Here is a 19,932-nt window from a genome sequence, read left to right as displayed (position 1 = left end):
GGGGGAGGACTGAGAGAAGAACCAGGGCTTGTTTCTGGAAGACTGAAGAGTGGGGAAGAATTTGGGCTCATCTCAGATGGGCTGGCAGGAATGGAAGGTTTGAGCAGGGGGTGACTGTGTCATCCGGGGCAGACTGTCCGCTAGGTGGGGGGGCTGAGGAGATGAAGAGGGGGATTAAGAGAGGGAGCGAGAGGGGCTGGAGGGAGGGATAGGAAAAAGGATGAAGGAAGGGAACGGAGAAGGAAGAATGCAGGGTCAGAGGGAGGAAGGGTGGAAGGATGGAGTGCGGCAGGGACGGATAGGGGATGGAGACAGGGAGGAGGAGAAGGAGGAGGAGGAGGCGGGGATGCAGCGGCGGGCGGAGCCGACCGGTGCCGCAGAGCCGCCTCCCCGGCGCACGCTGGGGCGGCCCGGCAGCGCCTGCGGAGACCCGCCGGTGCCCGGCCCGGTGCCACCCGGTGCCGCCGTTGCCCGACGCGGTGCTGCCCGGCGCGGTGCGGCGGTGTCCGGCGGGGCAGGATGCGAGCCCCGCGGCGAAGGTGAGGTGCGTGTCCGTGCGTGCGTGTGTCATCCGCGGGTGCGTGTGTCCGTGGGTGATGCGGGTCGGGATGTCCATGTGCCCCGGGCACGCGTGGGGGCTGCGGGTGCCCACGCTGGGCTCTGGTGATGCCGCAGCAGTTCGAGGCCCGGGTACGAACCGGCATCGGTGTGGCGGGGATGCGGCCGGGATGCGGATGTGCCCTCTGGGGGCTGCGTGGGGCCGGACAGTACCTGTCCCAAACCCCATCCCCCTTGGGCCGTCGGTGTCCCCTGCCTCGGGCTGGTGCTGCCAGCGGGGTTGTGAGACACCCCACTTCCAGGCTGTGGCTCACTGGGCCCTGCGTGGAGCAAGCCCAGGATCTAGGGAAGGGGTTTGGGGGAGCTGCCGGTGTGTGGGAAGGAAACAGGGGCCCCTTGTCCAGCATAGGTGTTTGCTGCCCTGTGCCGTGAGGACTCGGGAGTGCCAGGGCAGCATCTGCTGTGCCAAGCGAGGCGGTAGGGGGTGTAGGTCCTGCGGGGCTGGGCTGGCACAAGCACCAGCACTGGGGTCTGCTTGTGGCTCCTGGCATGTGGGGTTTGCTGGGAGGTGCTGGGCCAAGGTTGCCTCTGGGGAAAGGGCTGTGGTTTGAGGTGCCAGCATGGGGAGCTTGGCTTGCTTCATCTCCCCAGCCCTGTATTCATCCTCCCTGCTCTTCCCCTGGTTTTGCTCATCACCAGTTCCAGCCTGAGCCACTGGCCAAACCGTTTGTCCCAAGAGCTGTGCTGGCTGCCACGACTGCAGTGCAGTGTCGGGAGCTGTCTTTTGCCAGGAGTGTGGTTAATGCTGGCCCCCAGCTCCCCCCGTCCAGCTGCACTCAATGGAGACCTTGTTGCTGTGCTGTGTTCGTGGGTGGTTGGTGGGTGGCCATGCCGTGTGCCGTGTACACACCCAGGCACACAGGTGGCCACGACAGTCATTGCCGGCTGACCTCCACTCCACCTCCCCGTGGTGGCACTCGGCCCCTGCTGAAACATTTGTGCCGATTAGTCAGTGGGGAGTCAGGTTGTGCCACACTCGGCATCCCAGGCCTGAGCTGCTGTGCTCACCCTGGCCTTGCCCAGCCTCTGCCATGGCCCTTCTGCCAGCCCAGAGACAGTCGCTGTCACCCAGAGTGGCTGTGGGCTGGCTGTGAGTGGCACAGGGCTGGGGGCTGCCATCCATCCCTCTGTATGTCCCTCTGTCCGTCTGGGAGGTGATCCAGCAGCAGGAGGAGGTGAGTTGTCAGCTCGGTGTGCTGAGCGGTGCCAGGCGGTTTGGGGATGCTCTCCTGTGGGGCAGTGATCACCCTTATGCAGTCCATGTGCCGTGGCTGTGGCAGCCACCCCTGTGCTCTCTCCTTGCCCTGGCAGCACCCAAAGTGCCGGTGCCAGCAAGCATCATCCCTGGTGGCCCTGGTGTAATGCTGTGGAGATGCTGTGAGTCAGTGGGTGCTCTGAGTCAGGGCCATGTGGCAGCCCTTGTGCCAGGGCTCAAAGCCACATGGGGTGGGAAGTGCTGCCTGGTGGCTGAGGGGCCCTGGGGCTATATCCCTGCTCCAGTTCTGCACTGTGCCGAAGGCTCTGCTTTGTGCACTGGGGTGGTACGGCCAGCATGAAAGGGCTCTTGTCCTCCTGCAGCACCGTGATGGCCTCCCCTTCGCAGCAAACAAATTCCCAGTGTTGAACACATGGATGGGGAAGAGGGGGGAGCCCCCATCCAGCCCCAGCTGGTCATGGCCATGGCAGAGTCTGGGGCTCCTGTCAGCCCAGTGTCCCCATGGCTCAGCAGAGGGCTCCCAGTCCTGGTGTTGGGGGGTGTTGGCCAAGCAGCTGGGCTGCAGGAAAGTGGGTGCTCTGCTTGATCATCCCAGAGCCCATGGCCAGCCACAACGCTGGGCTGGCCCTGCCTTGGGGTGGCCCTGAGGAGCGCCCAATGGCACTGGAGCTGCACGGGTTGGTCACCCTCCTGTCTGGGTATCCCTCCTCCAGGAGTTGCCTCTCCTTGGGTGTTGTGCCTTTTTCCATATTGCACCCCCTCAGGTGTTGTGTGCCTGAGTGTCGAATCATGTCTTCATGGGTATTGCGCCTCTGGGTATCGCACCTTTTTGGGTATCAGACATCTGGTTGTTGTGCCTCCTTGGGTACTGTGTCTCCAGGTTTTATGCATCTGGGTGTCATGCCTCCTTAGATGTCATGTCACTGGCTATTGTGCTTCTCTGAGTATTTTGTATCCTGGGATATTGTGCTTTGGAATATCGTGCCTCTGGGTACTGTGATTCCTTGAGTATTGTGCATCCTTGTGCATCTTGAATCTGTGTATTGTCTCCTTGGATGTTTTTCCTCTGGATATTGCACCTCTAGGTACTGTGCTTCCTGGGCGCTGTGCCTCCTGAGCGTTGTGCCTCCAGAGATCATGCCTCTTTGCATATTGCGCCCTTGGGTAGTGGGTCTCCTTGAGTGTCATGCCTTTGGTTATTGTACTTTGGGGTGTTGTGCTTCTGTGGATGTCATGTCTCTGGGTACTGCACCTCTGGATGCTGTGCCTCCATGTACTGTTCTCCTGGGCACTGTGCCTCTGGGTATCACACTGGTTATGATGCCAGGCACAGGGCCATGCTGGGCCAATGCTGGTGTGTTTAAAGCCATCATGCCTCAATTTCCCTTTGTGGCAGGCTGCTGGCGCAGGGGCTCTGACACCCTGTAGCTGTGTCCACCTGCTCCCCCCCAGGCTGGCAGTGCTCTGTCCCTTGCCTGTGAGGTGCCAGTGTGGTGTGCCCAGCCCCAGGGCCCCCACCATGGCCTGAGCTGCAGGGACCAGCTGGCCCTGCACAGCCACTGGGGCTCAGCATCATGCACTGTACCCATCATGGCACTGCAGGTGTGTGCCCATTGCCCTGCTTGTGGAACCCCACCAAAAAGCTGTGATGTAGGGATTAGAAAATAAATATTCTGCTTTTTTTTTTTAAAAAAAAAAAGGGGGGGGGGGTGTGATTGTTTTGTTTTATTTTTTTTAAAATTTATTTGTGGGTTGTTTTTTCCTCTTTTAAATAATGAAATGACTCACACTTCTCTGCTGAAAATAAAACTGATTGCAGCTGCGTTGGGAAGCTTATGAGCTGTGATATAGCAGGGAGGCACGGGGCCACTTGGAGAGCAGCTGGGGCCAGCCCTGCCTTAGGCAGCCCCTGCTCACTGCTGGAACCCGGACCCCCTCCTGGGGGCTGTGGGGGGCTGTTCTGGGGACTCAGGTGGCCCTGCCAGCACTGCTAATGGGGCTAAAGTGCTCCTAAGGGGGAACTGCCATCTGCATGGCCCCCAGGGCCTCCTGTCTTTGCACTTAAGCAGATGCCTCCTGGCTGTGGGAACACACACATGCACCCCCACGTGTGCACGGGGAGCTGTGTGCCCCTGTGCATTGCATGGATGGGGTGCACCCACCCTTCCACGCACCCCCACAGTTTCCCAGGGGTTTTCCTTGTCTGGAGTGTACCCTGGACTCCAGGCAGGATATTGTGTGACCATTTGATACTGGGAGCTCACTCTGCCACTTCCCTTCAGTGTAGTGCCAGCTGCTTGTGACCCCCCTGCAGCCGTGGTGCAGAGGCTTTGGTAAAATCCTCCATTGCCCTCCCTGGCCCCTCTGGCACATGGGTGCGTGGGGGGCCCTGAGGGCTGGCCCCTGATAACCATGCGTGACACAGGCATGTGCTCCTCTCTGCAGGGACCCCTGCAGCGGTGACTTGCCAGCCGTGCTCCCCAGAGCCAGCTGCATGGAGGGTAAAACACCCTGAGAGGCCCTGTACTCTGCACACCCCAGTTCCCTGTCTGCAGAGGGTGATGCAGTGGTGCTCAGCACTCTGGCACAGTGCATTGCCCCAGGGGATGGCCAGGGGCTCGATGGGCCCCCAGGCATCCCTGTGTGACATCTCTGGGGTAGGTGGTGTGCAGAGCAGCTGCTTTGCTCATCTGACTGCTGCTCACCCTTGCTTCCCAGCTTCCCAAGACGAGCCGTGGGGTGAGGGTGACGAGGACGCCATGCCGGCTGAGCCGGGGGGGACCCATGGCCCCCCGGGTGCTCAGCCCCAGCCTGGTGCGGAGCAGGACCCTTTGGTGCAGACGTGTCTCCTCCGGGACCTGGAGATGGGTCCCCTTGCCCAGACGCAGACCCTGCGTGACTTTGAGCAGGTGAGACCATGGGGTGCTAAGAAACCCCAGGACCCCTCCAGCAGTGCTGGGTGCTTCCAGGATACGTGCTGGAGTGGGGTGTGGAGGGCAGGAGTGGGACACGGGGCAGGTGGGGGTGGGACGGGGAGAGGGGGCTCGGCCCCCCCGGCACTGCGCTCCCCCTCGCCGCCCTCCGGGCTGAGGCACGCGGGGGCTGCCGGGGCTCAGGTTTCACCACCCGCCTGTCCCCGCCGTCCCTGCTCCGGCCGTTCCTCAAATAGCTCCGAGAGCTGGAAAAAAAAAAAAAGAACGAGGCCACAGCGGGGCTGGAGGCGAGAGCTGAGAGCAGGCAGGGACCCTGTGCCGTGTCCCCGGCGGCGCCATGTGAGGGGTGCCAGGATGACCCCTCCATGGAGCACCAGCCATGGCTAACGGGTACCGCACGCTCTCCCAGCACCTCAACGACCTCAAGAAGGAGAATTTCAGCCTCAAGCTCCGCATCTACTTTCTGGAGGAGCGTGTCCAGCAGAAGGGCGAGGACAGTCGGGATGATGTCTACCGGCGGGTGAGCATCTGCAGGGGATGGGTGCCTGATGGGGGTTTCCTTCTCAATGCCCCTGCTTTGCCAGTTGGAGATGGGACTGGCAGGGTGCAGCTGGTGGGGATGCTGGGGAGCGCACTGGGCACAGCACTGGGGCTGGGGAGCCACTATCCGGGAGTTTGCCTCTTGCTGCCTTTGACTGGAGTGGGGAGTGAATCGGGGATGGCGTTCCCAGCTCAGTGGGGTGGCCAGGGTGAGTGTCAGTGCCAGTCTGGGTGCAGACAGATGGAGCGGGTACACCCTGTCCTAGCACCAGCAGGCTAAAATACCACCTGTGCCACTCGGTGCCAGGAGCACCTGAAGCCATACTGTGGGGTTGTGGACCCCCACGACACCCCTGATGCATTCCCGTGGGCAGCGATGCTGGGGGGAGTTCATGAAAGCGTGGGGGTGTCCTATCCACCTGCCTTCCACCCCGCAGAACATTGAGCTGAAGGTGGAGGTGGAGAGCCTGAAGCGGGAGCTGCAGGAGAAGCAACAAGCCCTGGACAACACATGGTGAGTGGGATCAGCTGAGCCCCAAACCCTGGGGCAGACATGGCACCCACACACCGTCTGCTTTGCTGGTGTGAGCATGGGGGACGGAGGGTGTCTGCCTGCACCCTGCCTGCAGCAAGCAGCGGAGGGGTTTGCAACGGGGCTGGGCACCTGCGGGGCTCCTCTTACAGCCAAAAGTAAAGAGCAGCAGCTGTTTTGTGGGGGAGGGTAGTGCCATGCCCATGGCACAGGTGTCCCTCAGTGGGCACTGCTGGACAGGAGGCCAGGGGCGTAGTGGTTGGGGAGCCCCTGCTTTTGGGAATGTGCCGGACTACATTGGTGGTTCAGAGCCTGAGCGTGACTTGGTGCTGCCAGCGGAGCCGTGTCCTCAGGGCAGCAATGCTGGGAGGTGACAGCATGCCCAGCCTGGGGGTCCTGTAGAAACAATACCCACAGAATGGGGGATCTGGGCTGGGGGCATCCGGGGGGGCATGGCTTACCCAGCCCTGCTGGTTTGGGGTGGGAGCTTTTTGCAAAGGGAGGCCATGCTGTGCCATGCATTGCCACACTACACCCTGCCAAGCCATGCCATGCTGTGCTATGCCGTGTCATGCCATGCTTTGTCATGTCATGCGCCATGCCACAGCTGTGCTATATGGTGCAGTGCCATGCCATGTCATGTGAGATGCCATGCCATACCATACTGTGCCACACTGTGCTGTACCATGCCATGATATCCTGTACCATGCCATGCCATGCCGTGCTGTGCCTGGCAGGGTGGCCGTGGAGAACCAGACGACCCGCAGCCAGGCAGCGCTCCGGCAGCAGTATGAGGAGCGGCAGCGGGAGTCAGAGCATGTCTATGAGCTCCTGGAGAACAAAATCCAGCTCCTGCAGGAGGTGAGCCCGGGAGCAGTGGGGGTCAGGGGGATCCAGGGCCTTGTGCCTGGGGACTCACCCCACTGCCACGCAGGAGGCCAGGCTGGCACGGAGCGAGGCCGAGCAGGCCACGGCGCTGGCCAGAGCCGAGGCAGAGCGGTGCCAGGAGCTGACAGGGAAGCTGAAGGAAGCTGCAAGGATGAAGGAGGAGGACAGGAGCAATGACAACTGCAGTGCTATGGCCCAGAGGTGGGTGCCATCCCCTCTATGCTACCAGCCTGTGCCTGGTGCTGGCTCTTTGGGACTACCAAGTAGATGGTGCTATGCAGGGCCAGGGGGCTGTGGGCATCTGGTGGGTTGGGGGGGTCATCCCAAGGGGGAGAGCAGGGCTGTTGGAAGGGAGGAACAGTCCTGAGGCTGCTCTGATTTGGCCCAGAGATCGTACCCACTAGCTGCCCCCAGTGGCATTCCGGTGCCATCCCAGTGCCTGAGCATCCCCTGCTCTTCCCTCCCTCTCAGGATCGAAGAGCTGACCCACGAGTTGGCTGCCAGCAACGAGCTTGTGAAGATGCTGTCAGCTGAGAAGCATGACCTACAGCAGCGCCTGGAGGAGCCCCCAGCTATGGAGGGGCAGGTGGGTGGGCAAGTGTGGGGGGACACCAGCCCAGCACCCCAGGGAGGAGCACACCGCACCTCCCCAGGGCTCAGCTGGCAGTTGTCACCCCTGTTCCCTTCTGGGGCTGTGGCCAGGGCTCTGCCACATCCAGCCCAGCAGCGTCGAGTGTCTGCACAGCTGTGCTGCCATGCTAGGGGGGCCGAGGGGGCACGAAGTCCGGGTGTGCTGTATCTGGGAAGAGGTCACCAGCCTGTGCAGTCGTTCTGTGGGTATCAGTGCTGTCTGCGCCCGTCTGCCATTTAAATCCCAGGCCTTAAAATACCCCCGGCAGCCCGGCGCAGTGCCAGGTGAGATTTGGGGGCTGCAAGGGATCAGAGCATCATGTTCCTGGCAGCCGCATGGCACTGGCTGTGCTACCTCTGGGTGGCACAGCACTGTCCCCAGCAGCCATGGACCATCGGTGTGGAGGGAAGAATGCAGCATGTGCCCACTGGGTGACACAGGGCACCGTGCAGCTACGGGTGTGTGGGTGCTGGTGGCCTTGTGCTGCGGGGACATGTCCCTTCAGCACTGCCTGCAGGTGCTGGCATTGGGACTGGGACCTGGCATTGGGCTAAACACCGGCACTGCAGATGGGCACTGGGATCAGGGCTGAGCCCACGGCACTGGCCCTGAACTGCCGCTGTCACCTCTCCGGTCGCTGCCTCTGCTCTGCGCCAGCCCCACGTGTGCCCGGGGCGGGCAGGGCGGCCAGTGCGCATGCGCGGCTTCCGGGCGTGGCGACTACAAATCCCGGCAGGGGAGGCGGCCGCCGCGCACGCGTGGGACTGGTGCCTTCCGCCATCTTGAAATCCGAGCCAGACGCCGGGCGCCGCCGTGGCAGGAGCATCCTCGGCGGGGGGAGGCGCAGGGGCGGCCCGGGCTTAGGGGCAGCCCGGGTGAGGGGGGCAGCGAGGAGAGACGGGGCAGCCTCGGGGATGTGGGGGGAGCTGTGAGGAGAGAGAGGGGGGCAGCCCTGGCGTGGCTGTGAAGGAGATGCCGTAGGGTGGGATGTTCCCGTAGCACCGGGAGTCCCAGCGTGTCACCCTCCTAAAGGGAGCGGATTGCTGGGGTGAGGAGTGCCGGTGGGCACAGGGCCTGAGGGAGCTGTGCCCCAGATGTGCTGAGGGACTGGCGGGGGCCTCAGGAAGGTCTCAGGGGCCGCCAGCAGCAGGTTTGGGCTCTGGGTGGGAGGATGAAGGAGACGTGCCGGATCTGCGCCCGGGAGCTGTGCGGCAACCAGCGGCGATGGATCTTCCACACGGCAGCCAAGCTGAACCTCCAGGTGCTGCTCTCCCACGTCCTGGGCAGGGAGCTGTGCCGGGACGGCAGGTCCGAGTTCGTGTGCAGCAAGTGTGCCTTCATGCTGGACCGCATCTACAGGTTCGACACCGTCATCGCGCGCATCGAAGCCCTCTCCATCGAGCGCCTGCAGAAACTGCTGCTGGAGAAAGACCGCCTCAAGTTCTGCATCGCAAGCATGTACCGCAGGAACAACGAAGACTCCGGCGCGGATGACAGAGCTGGGGATGGGGCTGTGGACCTTTCTAACCTGCCTGACGTACGGTACGCTGCCCTCCTTCAGGAGGACTTTGCTTATTCTGGGTATGAATACTGGATGGACCAAGATGAGCACGGCTTGGAGCTGCACAGCTGCCACACTTCAGAAGGAGCAAGTAACCGTCCGCGGCGCTGCCGGGGCTGTGCCGCGCTGCGCGTGGCCGATGCTGACTACGAAGCAATTTGCAAAGTTCCGCGGAAGGTGGCCAGAAGCATCTCCTGCGGGCTGTCCAGCCGGTGGTCGGCCAGCATGGGCAACGAGGAGTCATCTGTGTGTGACGTGGTGGAGTCTGCCAGCGCCAGAGGGCCTGTGGATGGGGAGAGCATGGAGGAAGGCACGCCAGCCTCCTCCGTTGAGTCCCTGGACACGACTGTGGAGGCGAGCTCGTCACAGCAGAAGGATGAAGATGCAGATAAGGGGGTGAAAGGGAATGGAAAACTTGATGATTTCTCAGATGACCACATGACCCACAACTCCTCGTTGAGTGGGAACAGGCTGGAGCTGGCCCTCAGCTTGATCAAGGCTCTGGACTACAAGCCCCTCCAGAGCCCCCGTGGCAGCAAGCTGCCCATTCTGGTGAAGTCCAGCCTGCCCCCTCCCAAGCTTGGCCATGACTTGGCAGATGGCAACGCTTCTGCTGGCATAGCATGTGCTGGCTCTGCCTTCCTGAACACAGACAGAAAATCCTTTTCCAGAGCTCCTCTGGGTCTTTCCTTGGAGATTTCTGAACTGCAGGAGCTGTGGGATGACCTCTGTGAGGATTATATGCCGCTGCGGGTACAGGTAGAGGTCATTGTGCCGCTGTTCGATTGAGCAGCATCCTGGCAGCCTGACGCTGGGCACACTAGGGATTCTTCTCTGCTGAGATAATACAGATAGCCACGTGTCACTGAACCCGGGGCTAAGAATAGGCAGCTCGATCCTTTTTAGGTGTGCTACCTCTGTCATTCTGTCCTCTGTTTCCTCCTTGTGTTCTGGGAAATGAACCTCACGCCCCTCCCGCAGCTCTGCCCATCAGTGCAGCCTGCGAGATGGGTGTAAGCTCTTTGCGTGCTTTGTCATTTTTCTGCTGAGAAAACACCACTGTCACTTCAGCTTTATCTTTTACAAGTCAGTTTGACTTTTACTCACAACCAAAGGGAATGTTTTTAAGCTTCTGGGCATGTGTTTTCCAGTAAATGTGTTTTCTTTGTACCTGAGTAATTGGGACACCTGGCTTCTGCAGATCAGGCCTCCAACCTGCTCAACCTGCAGATCTGCCCAGGTATATGTGGCATGTGCCCTGAAGAAAAGGTGTTTTCCTTGCAGGTGGCTTTGTGCCAGCGGGTGACTTTAGGGTTGGTATTGTAGATAATTGATTTATTTTCTGATCCTTTGAAAAGATTCATCAATTAATGGCAGGTGTTGCTGAGAGGCGATGAAAGCTCCTGCTTTCACGGGACTGTATGATGCTGCTCTCTACCTTGATGGTAGTCCTTGGGTACCTCCCAGTTGCCTCTGTTTTGCTGGCTTTAATGAAATCTTCATTAGTATGCAGTCAAAAAGCTGAACTTGTAACTCCTTTACTGCTTTCCTTGATGAATAGATGGCTTCAGTCAGCTTCAATTCAGCAATATCCATGTCAGCCTAATTGCATTCCCATTAGCAGCCTCAGTGCTGTCTAATGCTCTCGGTAGCCCGGGGGATTAGAAAAAATGCTTGTTTATTCCTATAGCAACTATGGCTGTGCCGAATTGCCCTTCCCATTTAGCCAACTCTGCTTACTGTCCATCTGCTCGGGTGTTTCCCGAAGCTGTGTGTTTTACCCCTAAAAGCCTGCTCAGGAGCTGATGCTAGGGAGGGCTGTGGAAAAAACTGATTTTTAACTGGCACACAAAGGCTTTGCACTGGCAGCCAGCAGCTGGAGATGTGAAGCAGGGCGTTGCTGCTCCTGTAGCCTGTGCTGCTTGCTACTAATTTTCACTGCTAGGGATATATTTATGGCCTAAAAATAGGCTTTCTCTTAACAGAATGTGGCACAATCAACGTGGCACGTTTACGGCTTGGCTTTGTGTCACATGTTGCCATCCTCCTCTTGGAGCTGCTTTAGAGGAGTTTCTTCATCCTCAGCCTCTGCCATCTGACTGTCCCTGCCAGAAATTCATCCTGCAGGATTTATTTTTCTGCTTGTTTCTTGGCTGTGGCAGCAGCACTTGTGGTCTCTGGTGCAGGGTCTGGCAGAAGGGGGAAAGCGTTTAATCCTTTGGGTGGCTTTAACAGCAAAAATGAGTAGTTGGGTGCAGGTGGTAAAGTAAATGATTATTGTATACGTTATTTTTCTCTTTTTACGAGCAACACTCTTTCTAGAAGTGAGGTACTGCTGTCTGCAGATTCATGTGCATAAACGCCTTACTGGTAGAATAAAAGGGATATATAGGATCACAGTTCCCCGATTGCTTTTGGAAAACTGCAGTCCTTTAAATTTACTGCTGTAATTTACAATGACTGAGAGATCTGCTGTCAGGGCATGTGATCTTGTAGGCGCTGTCTTCTTGGGTGTTCTCTTGAACCAACTATTCTTCCCCTTCATCACCACAGCCCCAGGAAAGTGCCACCAAACCCAGCCTTTGTCAGACCTGCAGCTGCCTGCGGTGCCGCGCTGGCAGCAAGAGAAGTGCTGCCCGACTGGCAGTCGGGCTTTTACCCCCCTGTTCTGGGCAGATGTGAGCTTGGCGTGCTTAGATAATGCTGTGATTGTTACTATTTTTTTTAAAGAAGTGTTCTGTCTAGGTTAGCGTGTGCTGACATTGCTGGGGCTGCGCCGAGGAGTGGTTGTCGGCAGAACGCTGATGTAGTAGAAACCGCCAGGGAGCTGTGCTCCTGACATGGCTGCAGTGAAGCATGAGGGAGGCAGCCTGGGCTTGGGGACTTTGGACTCTGGAGCTGGCTCTGCCTTTTCCCCTCTCTGCTTTTAGCAGGCTTTCTGCTTATTTTTCTTTAAAATGTGCAAATTGTGAGGAAAGGTATGTTTTCATTTTTTTTTTTTTCCTCTCTCTATTTTCTTTCACCAGCCTTATTTCAAAATAGCTGCTGTGTGACATATTCCAGCAGCTCTCCCTGTCTGATACAAAGCCTTCTGGCTGGGCGAATTTGGAATTACTTGCTGTGACTGTTTAATTTTTCACTAAAATCCTAACAAAACATCAGGCTAAAGGGAAGCTTTTTTAGGGAAGCTGCTATATGCAAGAGGCCTGGGGGAGCTTCCCTGTGTGTCTTTCTCAGAAACAGCATTTCTGTGGCTGCGGAGGGTGAGGATTCGGTCTGACAGGGCTAATCAGTCGGCTGTTGTTCTCCGTGCATGGTGCTGCTTGGAGCTGGTGCCCTGTGCATGCTCTGAAAAGCTCTGGGATGTTCTCGCAGCCTCTGCCCTGCCGCCCTGCACTTGCCAGGGCTCTCACTGAAGGCAGACATTGGTACAATCGATCTCGTACTGCTGATGATGTTCAGGAATAACGAGTCCTGTGAGGGCTGGGGTGGGTGGGTGGCTTGAATGGTGCTCTCAGGAGTTAACTCGCGAGGCAGGAGATAGCACAAGAGCAAGAAGGGATGACAAGGGATTAGTGTGTGCTCAGCCAGCAGGGTCTGGCAGGCAGCACATCAGAAAGTAGGCTGGTTGCATCCTCAATAAATGAGTATGTGTCATTAAAAAAAATCTCAGCACTGAATTTGCTATGGCTTGTGGAGGAGCTGCAGGGAATCACACACGGTGTGGGCACTGGAGTGTGGGGAGCTGTGAAGGAAAGCCCAGGGAATCACAAGTGGAGGGGTTCAGAGTGGGGGGTGACTGCTAGGTCATGGCAGGGGGGTAGCTGGTGGGAAGGGCTGAAGGTTGTGGGCTTGATTAAGACAGAGAAGCTCAGTGGGGCATGTTTAAGCCCATGCTGGAAGGTCTCTGAGGGCTGACAGCTGAATAGAAAAAGCCAGTGCAAGACTTGAGCCATTTATGTCCTTTTTTTTCTTTTCAGAATTTGCAGGATGAACATCAGCAACCAGCTCCAGGTGGCCCTGCAGCAGGGGAGCACACGTCCGATCTGTATGCTGCAGAGCTGCAGGGCAAAATCCAGCAGTTTGAAGCTGACAACAAGGTATTTCTTCATGAACAACAAATTCAGTGCCTAGCAAGTCTGATGGAGTTAGAATCAGAGGGTGCCTCCAAGCCCTGCCAGAGGCAGGTGTCTGCACCTCTGTTCCAGCAAGGGTGTGTAGCTGACATGATTCTCAGGGCTGTTGTCTTTTGGATTTGCATGGCTGAACCTGGTGCAGGAGAGAAGAGTACCTGCCTTTTGAGACAGCTGCCTTCTTTTTTGCAAACAGTAAGGGAGCTCAGCGAAGAGGGGTCCTGTTTTCAGTTTGATTTAAAGGCTTTCATAGGAAAGAAACATGCAGCTGAGTTGTCTTGAGGCAGATCAAATTTAACACATGATGTTCTTAGTTATGGTCTTGAACTCTAAGGTAGATTATACACACTGGGAAAACAAGGGGATTAAATAGGAAAAAAACATTGGGATGGCATCTTTGTTTAAATCTGGGGACAGCTGTAAGCTGTTGTAGCTGCCTGGGCCACAAAGTTTGACAGGGAAATAAAAAGGCCCAAGGCCCAGTAAATGCAGCTGGAAGTGTTTAAATAGTCCTCTTAAGGGCAAAAAAGTCTTGGGCAAAAATTCCTCAGGTTGTAAACCCTTTGCTTTGCAGCTGTGCTGTTGACATGCTGGCATTAGGTAGACTCTTTTGTGGTGAAGCCAGAGCTTGAGGCTAAATAAGCCACTAATCTGATAAAACGTAGAATTACCCAGACTGGCGGTTGCTGCGAGAGTGTCTGGGTGGTCAAAAGGAGATAGTGAGAGAAGGGGCTGGAAGCTGCAATGCTCTGGAGGACCTCAGAAGCAGAGGGGACAGTTTTTAGAATGTGTAGCTTCTCCATGTTGATTTCTTTTTTCAGATCTCTTGGTAGGTTTTTGGGCTGAAGCAGTCCCTTTCTTCTTAAGGGAACAGAAACAAATGATAAGAACTGGGAAGGCTGCTGGGCAGTCTGAGCAAGGCTCTCCTGGAATGTGTGGGAGGCATATGATACGTGAATCAGAGTCTGGAACCTCTGCCCTGCATATGGGGGCTGCACTGCAGAGACCAGCAGCACTGAAACAGTCCTGTGATGGGACTGAAGGTTTTATGTTTACTCACCAGTCTCCACCCAGCTCAAACAGCATTTATAGACTCTAGAGGGAGGCACGTTTATCTTGATGTGGTAAACACCTGGGCTGTATGGACTTGAGTAAGGAGTGGAAGGAATCCTGAGGGTGTTTATATAAAGCATTAGGCAGGATTAAAAAACCAACATATTTCTGTCTTCAGTTGTTACAGGAAAAGCTGAATGAATTGAATTTTGAATTAAAATCTGGTCAAGAAAAATTGCAGAGGCAAGATAGTACAATCCAGAGTCTGAACGACGCCCTGAAGAGCAAAGAGTGTAAGGTAATAGTTTTGGGTGGACAGGGTAGTGTTCACCAAAAGAGGAAAGTGTGCGAGCCCTGTAGATGGTGACTGAAGAAAGCATGAAAAGGAATACTTTAGCCATTGCTAGCCATCCTGCATCTTATTAAATTATTTCTTGTGAAGCTCTTACTTTTGTGTGATGCTGACATGTGTCATAATCCAGGCTGGAGGCTTGGGATGGGCAGGTTTGTGCTTGGTTTGCCAGTGACTGGGCTTGGTGTCCTTTGACTTGTAGACAGAAGAGCTGTACCATATCATCGAAGGGCAGAATGAGACAATTGCCAAGCTGCAGGACATGTTACACAGGAGCCACCTGGGACAGCTGCAGGTATGTCCCTGGAAAGCCTCAAATACATTGGGTTTCATTTTGCAGGGATCCTGATTTTTAAATCCCTCTCATGACATGAATCTTTGAATTTCTCTGCTTCTCACTCTTGTTAGATGTCAGAGAGCCCACTCTCATCCCAGGAGCAGCAAATGTCACTGCTGGATCTTCAGAACGCACTTTTCTGCACCAAACTGGAGGTGCGGAAGCTGAAAAGGGCTCAGCGCCAGAAAGAGCATCAGGTGGCTGAAGCCAGGAGAACAACCCAGCTCTTAGAGACCATGGTGCGTGAGGAAGAGCAGCAGAAAGAGGCAACCTGGAAACACAACCAGGTATGGCAAACACTTAGCCTGGAAGTCTCTGGGTTTGCATGACCAATGTAGTCAGTACTCTGCTCTCTTTCATCATTTCTGCCTACACCAGTCTGGGTACACTTGGCTAACACATGTCACAGGGAGAATTCTACAGCCTCCTTAGCTTCTTATCTGAAGATTTAGAATCAGCAAAGACACTTGATAGTGGGTATGTTATCATTTGTATGTTTTTGGCTGGTGCAAATGTCCTGTCTCTTTTTGTGGGGTTACTAAGTTAATGCCCACTCCTGCACACGTTGGCTGTAATTCACTGTAAAGCTCTACCTGTGGCCAGAGCAAGGGCTTTAGAGGGATGGATGCCCTGGGAAATGAAATAAATTCAAACTTTGTCACTGTGAATGTGTGTTTTGAGATGCGAAAGCTGTAATATTGCAGAGCATTTTTGGCTGTTCCCACAGCCCTTGTTGCTCTTGGCTTCTTCAGGTTGGCCTGCTGTTTATAGGTCTGTTGAGGACTGACTGCCAAGGTATGTGCTTTTTCCTCACAGGAGCTGCGTGCTGTGGTACAGCAGCTGCAGGCAGAGCTGCAGGACAAGGCTCAGCAGCTCCAGGCTGCGGAGTGGGAGAAATGTCGGGAGCTGCAGGCCCAGGAGCAGAGAGTTCAGCGTTTGAGTCAGAATCTGGCTCGCAAGGAACAGCTTCTGCAGGTGAGATGCGGAAAGATTCAAGTGAGCATAACTAGCCAGGACCACTGCTCCTCCTTTGGTGTCTGGTGTTGCGAAAGTCAGTCTGTAGAATTCATGCTTGCCCTTCAAACAAGGGAAGAGATGCTTCTGGGCTCCCAAGATGAGAAAGAATACCTCAGAATACTCAAAGTACCTCAGCCCTCAGCAATGCCTGGTGAGCCCTGGCAGGTGCTGCTCAACCAGCCTCAGGTGCTGGGACTCTATTGCCCTTTAATGTGGGGGTAAGAGCAAGTATAGGGTGGGGGTAGTTAGCCCTCATTCTCCTGTGCTCTTTCTAGGGGGGGTTTCTGGGATGACAGTTGTACTAGGGGCATATGTGTGTGACCTCTAGGAATCGAGGGAGCTTCTGCAATGCCAGCAAAGCTTGGACAAGAGCCCTGCGGCCATCAATGTCATGTTGGAGAAACTGCAGCAACGAATCAGTGACAGGGATGCTGCTCTGGAGGTGAGCGAGCACAGCCTGTTGGTGATGTCTCAGTTTTCCCTGAGGCTTGGCCTTTGGGCTACCATCATCAGTGTGGCCCTGGGAGTGACCGTGTCTTCTACATGCTCTTCATGGCTCAGCCTTCCAGAGGAGTCCTCTGAAAGGGAGAGCTCAGGTGCCTCACACAGCGAGTGGTGGGCTGCAGAGCCTTACTACCCCATTCTGAGCGATCACCCTCTCTAACCCTAGCGAGCAGTGGATGAGAAGTTTTGTGCCCTGGAGAAGAAGGAACAAGAGCTGCAACAGCTCCATCTCTCATTGAGAGAGCATGGAAGTGACCTGGAGAGACTGCGCAACGTCCTGTCCAGCAACGAGGCCACCATTCATGTGAGTGCTTGTACCTGGGCATGCATAGTCCAGCCTGACTGTGGTGCTAGACAAACCTCCCTGTGAATGCTCTGGTTGTTGCTGGACAGAGCAGCTGCAGGGTGCTGGCCTTCCTCTGGCCCTGTGTGAGGGGCAGGTTCCTGGGTCACTCGAGTTTCTAGGCTGGGTGTAGAGGTGAGTTTGGTGTCTGGAGAGCATGGGGTGAATCTATGTGACCCCACTATCAGGAGGGAGTGGTGTTTCCAGTTTTGCTTAAGTCGGGATAAAACCTTTGTCCTTGGTTGAGCTGCTTCTTTTGTGGTCCCCAGAGCCTGGAGAGCCTCTTGAAAGCCAAAACCCTGGAACTAGAGCAGGTCTTGGCAACCTGCCAAAACCTCCACTGGCTCAAGGAGGAGATGGAGGCCAAATCCTGTAGCAGGCAGAAGGAGCAGGAGGGGATCATCCAGCAGCTGCAGACCTGCCTGCATGACAGGAACAAGGAGGTGGAGGTAAGGCGTTAGCTTGGCTTCCTGAGCCTTCAGCTGGTTTGTGTGCAGAGAGAGTGGTCCCAAAACAGAGCCTGCTGTCTCCCTGTCTCTGAGGAGGGCACTTGAACCTGTGCCCAGTGCTTTGGGAGCTGGCAGCTTTCGGTACCTGGAAATGCTTGTGTTTGCTGAGACACCATTCTCTTGGCTACACCCAGGCTGACAAGCTCTTTGTCCTTGAGCAGCTTGCAATTTGATGGTAGCAATGTCTCTCCATCTCTCCCTTCCTTTGCCTTCTTCAGGAGCTTACAGCAACCCTACTGTGCAAGCTGGGCCCAGGGCAGAGCGAGGTAGCTGAGGAGCTGTGCTTGCGTCTCCAGCACAAGGAGAAGATGCTGCAGGATCTCCTCAGCGACAGGAACAGTCAGACCATGGAGCATGATGCTGAAATCCGGGAGCTGCTGCAGGCCATGAGCACGAAGGAGCAGCATTGCCGAGTGAGTTGTGCACAGTGCCACAGTGGGGAGGCCAGAGTGGGTGGCTCTGCCTTGTGTTAAGCGAATAGAAACTGGTCCTAGGTTGGTCTTGGCCCATCACATGGGAGCAGTTATGAATAAGCAGCTCTTATAGAAGTGTTCAAGTGTCAGGTCTCTGCCATTAAGTGATCTGGGCAGGGTTTGTGTATGTGATGTGGAGGGAGTTGCAGATCTTCCTAGATATTTGAGTGCCTGGGCTTGGGGCAGCAGAGGGACCATGGGACAGTTGCTGCTTCATGTAAGTGTTACCAGACCAAAAAGGGAGGCTTTGAGCTGATTCTTGTCTCATGCAGAAACCCAAGGAAGCTCTGCCTGTTGCCTCTTAACTTACATGTTAGTCAAACTAGTGCATGGTTCTGGGCATGTAAATACCGTGTAAAGAGCCACAGTTCCCACTCTTGCACACGGGGTGCAGTTCAGTGTTACCCAAGATACTTTGCATTGAGTTGCCTTTCATAAAAAGGGGACTAAAAGGCCAAGCACTGTCTCCTCTTTGTCATCTGCTCTTCTCCCTTCCTGAATGGGGTGTGAGAAGCTACAGAGCTTCTTCCTCTGTAGGCAGAGGCTGAGCCTTGCTGCAGCTCTCTGGGAGCTCTCTGTGAGTGGCCAGGAGCAGTAGCTCCCAGGCTCATTTGCAGATAATTTCCAGTCTTGAGTGTCAGATAGATACTGAGGTGGTTTCCTTTAGTCTCTAAGGAAGGTGAGGGACAGGGATCCTACCACAGATCACAGCTCCGATGTTCCTTATTTTTTCTACTCAATCAGGCAGCTGCTGAGAAGATGGCACACGCTCTGGCTGAAAGGAGCTGTGAGTTACAACTCATGCGCCAGCGTGTGTTGGGAAAGGAGCCTGTTGGAACCCAGTCAGCTGGTGCCAGGCTGTTAAAGCAAGACAAACAACCCATACAAGTAAGAATCATGCACTGTGTTTCTCTGCCTGTGGCCTTGGGGCTCCAGAGAGAACTGATGGTGACAGGAGGAAATGGGAGAGAGGGTAGCACCACAGAGAATGATAGAAATGAAAGTGGGATTAGGGAAGAGACTTCTATAGGTGGAGGAGCAGAAATGCTGCCTGGATGTTCTGATCTTGATTCCACCAGCTTTTGTCACTCAGTGTCTCGTTTCATTTTGATCAGGCAGTATTTGAGTCCTTTAGGGCATGTGAGAGTATGAAAGAAATCCACCCTCTGACCTCCCAGCATTGACCCAGTCCTTCCTTGGGCTGGGCTGCCTTGCTGTATTGTAATCCCCTCCCTGACATTGTCACATTCTAGAAGAGACAAGAGGGGCTAATTTTAGGTCCCACTAATGCTTGGCAGAGCCTGCTGGCTGTTTGCTGTCTCTTCCACAATTGGAGTTGATATTTTTAAAGCAGCTTTGCTAAAAACCTCTTTGAGGCTGAACACAGCTCCAAGGCCACATATGCCGTGCTCCTACTTGAGCAGCTGTTGGTGGTTTGTTGGTGAGCTGACATGTTGAACGTTTTTAAGCAGCTGTAAACAAGTTGCTTGTTTCTATTCACAGGATCGTAGTGAACTCTAGAGACTTCCAGGGACATGTATATGGTCCAAGTTCTGTGTTTTCCTTCCCACACTGTCCCTCTGAGCTACATCTTTTAGTGAAGATGTAGGTCATAGTAGAGTCTCAGTTGAAAGCTGGGTTTGCTGCAGTTAAGTGAAACCTGTTTAATCCTTACTATGAAGAAACTCACTGCCAGCAATCTCCTAGTGCCAAATTAAACAAGGCCAGAGCCCTGTTGCCCACACATACAGTTTCTAGGTTGGGTGCCATTCACTTGTCCCCACTGCCCAGCTAGATCCCCTTCATTGATTTCTCACATTTCAGAGGCATCAACAAAGCATCTAGCAGCTTTGCTGCAATCCTAGAACCCTGGGGAAGCTATGAGAGCTGTGTTCCCCATAAAGGTGCCAAACTGGAGGCTTTTGTGTTTTCAGGAAATACTGCAGAGGGATTGTGGAGCTACAGCCATTGCCGGATCCCCCCAGGGGGACAGCAGCTGCAGGACAGAGGGAGGTGAGTGTGGTGACAGCTTCTTTCAATGTCCCCAAACATGACCAGGGGTTTTTGCTGTGGAGGAAACATGGTTACATGGAACTGTGAGAGGGTAAAGAGCTTTGAGCAAGAGCGAGTATTTCGAAATAAAGCTGTGCCTCCTGTTTGCATGGTGGTTCAGGGATGGGAGTGTGGGAAAGAGAAAGGCTGGTGTCATCTTTGAGGTGAGGTGCTGCCACTGAAGAGCTGATGCTGTCCAGTGGAGGGCTTTTGACTTTATGGTTGAGACAAGTGCATCTG

At 55.3% G+C, this 19,932-nt stretch overlaps 1 protein-coding gene across 8 annotated transcripts in view; it reads left to right on the top strand.

The window, feature by feature from the left end:
* Positions 1-205: 205 nt before the first annotated feature.
* Positions 206-19,932, top strand: part of PDE4DIP (phosphodiesterase 4D interacting protein) — a 33,519-nt gene continuing 13,792 nt past the window's right edge. For 4 of the 8 annotated variants that reach the window (XM_065072220.1, XM_065072219.1, XM_065072218.1 and 1 more), the window contains exons 1-12: positions 8,257-9,678; positions 12,900-13,019; positions 14,284-14,403; positions 14,660-14,752; positions 14,866-15,081; positions 15,611-15,769; positions 16,140-16,253; positions 16,482-16,619; positions 16,928-17,107; positions 17,386-17,580; positions 18,385-18,528; positions 19,575-19,653. In XM_065072220.1, coding sequence (XP_064928292.1) covers positions 8,530-9,678; positions 12,900-13,019; positions 14,284-14,403; positions 14,660-14,752; positions 14,866-15,081; positions 15,611-15,769; positions 16,140-16,253; positions 16,482-16,619; positions 16,928-17,107; positions 17,386-17,580; positions 18,385-18,528; positions 19,575-19,653 — 2,707 coding nt within the window. In that variant the 5' untranslated portion in view covers positions 8,257-8,529. Of the gene's footprint in view, positions 540-4,552; positions 4,744-4,936; positions 5,288-5,744; positions 5,822-6,576; positions 6,701-6,773; positions 6,929-7,198; positions 7,314-7,912; positions 8,234-8,256; positions 9,679-12,899; positions 13,020-14,283; positions 14,404-14,659; positions 14,753-14,865; positions 15,082-15,610; positions 15,770-16,139; positions 16,254-16,481; positions 16,620-16,927; positions 17,108-17,385; positions 17,581-18,384; positions 18,529-19,574; positions 19,654-19,932 lie in introns of those variants that run through there. The other 4 variants (XM_065072223.1, XM_065072224.1, XM_065072222.1 and 1 more) reach the window with 4 other exon arrangements.

The sequence above is a fragment of the Columba livia genome, chromosome 8 (genome assembly GCF_036013475.1).
Source record: "Columba livia isolate bColLiv1 breed racing homer chromosome 8, bColLiv1.pat.W.v2, whole genome shotgun sequence".
Lineage (NCBI taxonomy): Eukaryota > Metazoa > Chordata > Aves > Columbiformes > Columbidae > Columba > Columba livia.
The sequence above is the reverse complement of the archived record's forward strand: the minus strand, read 5'-3'. Positions and strand labels throughout refer to the sequence as shown.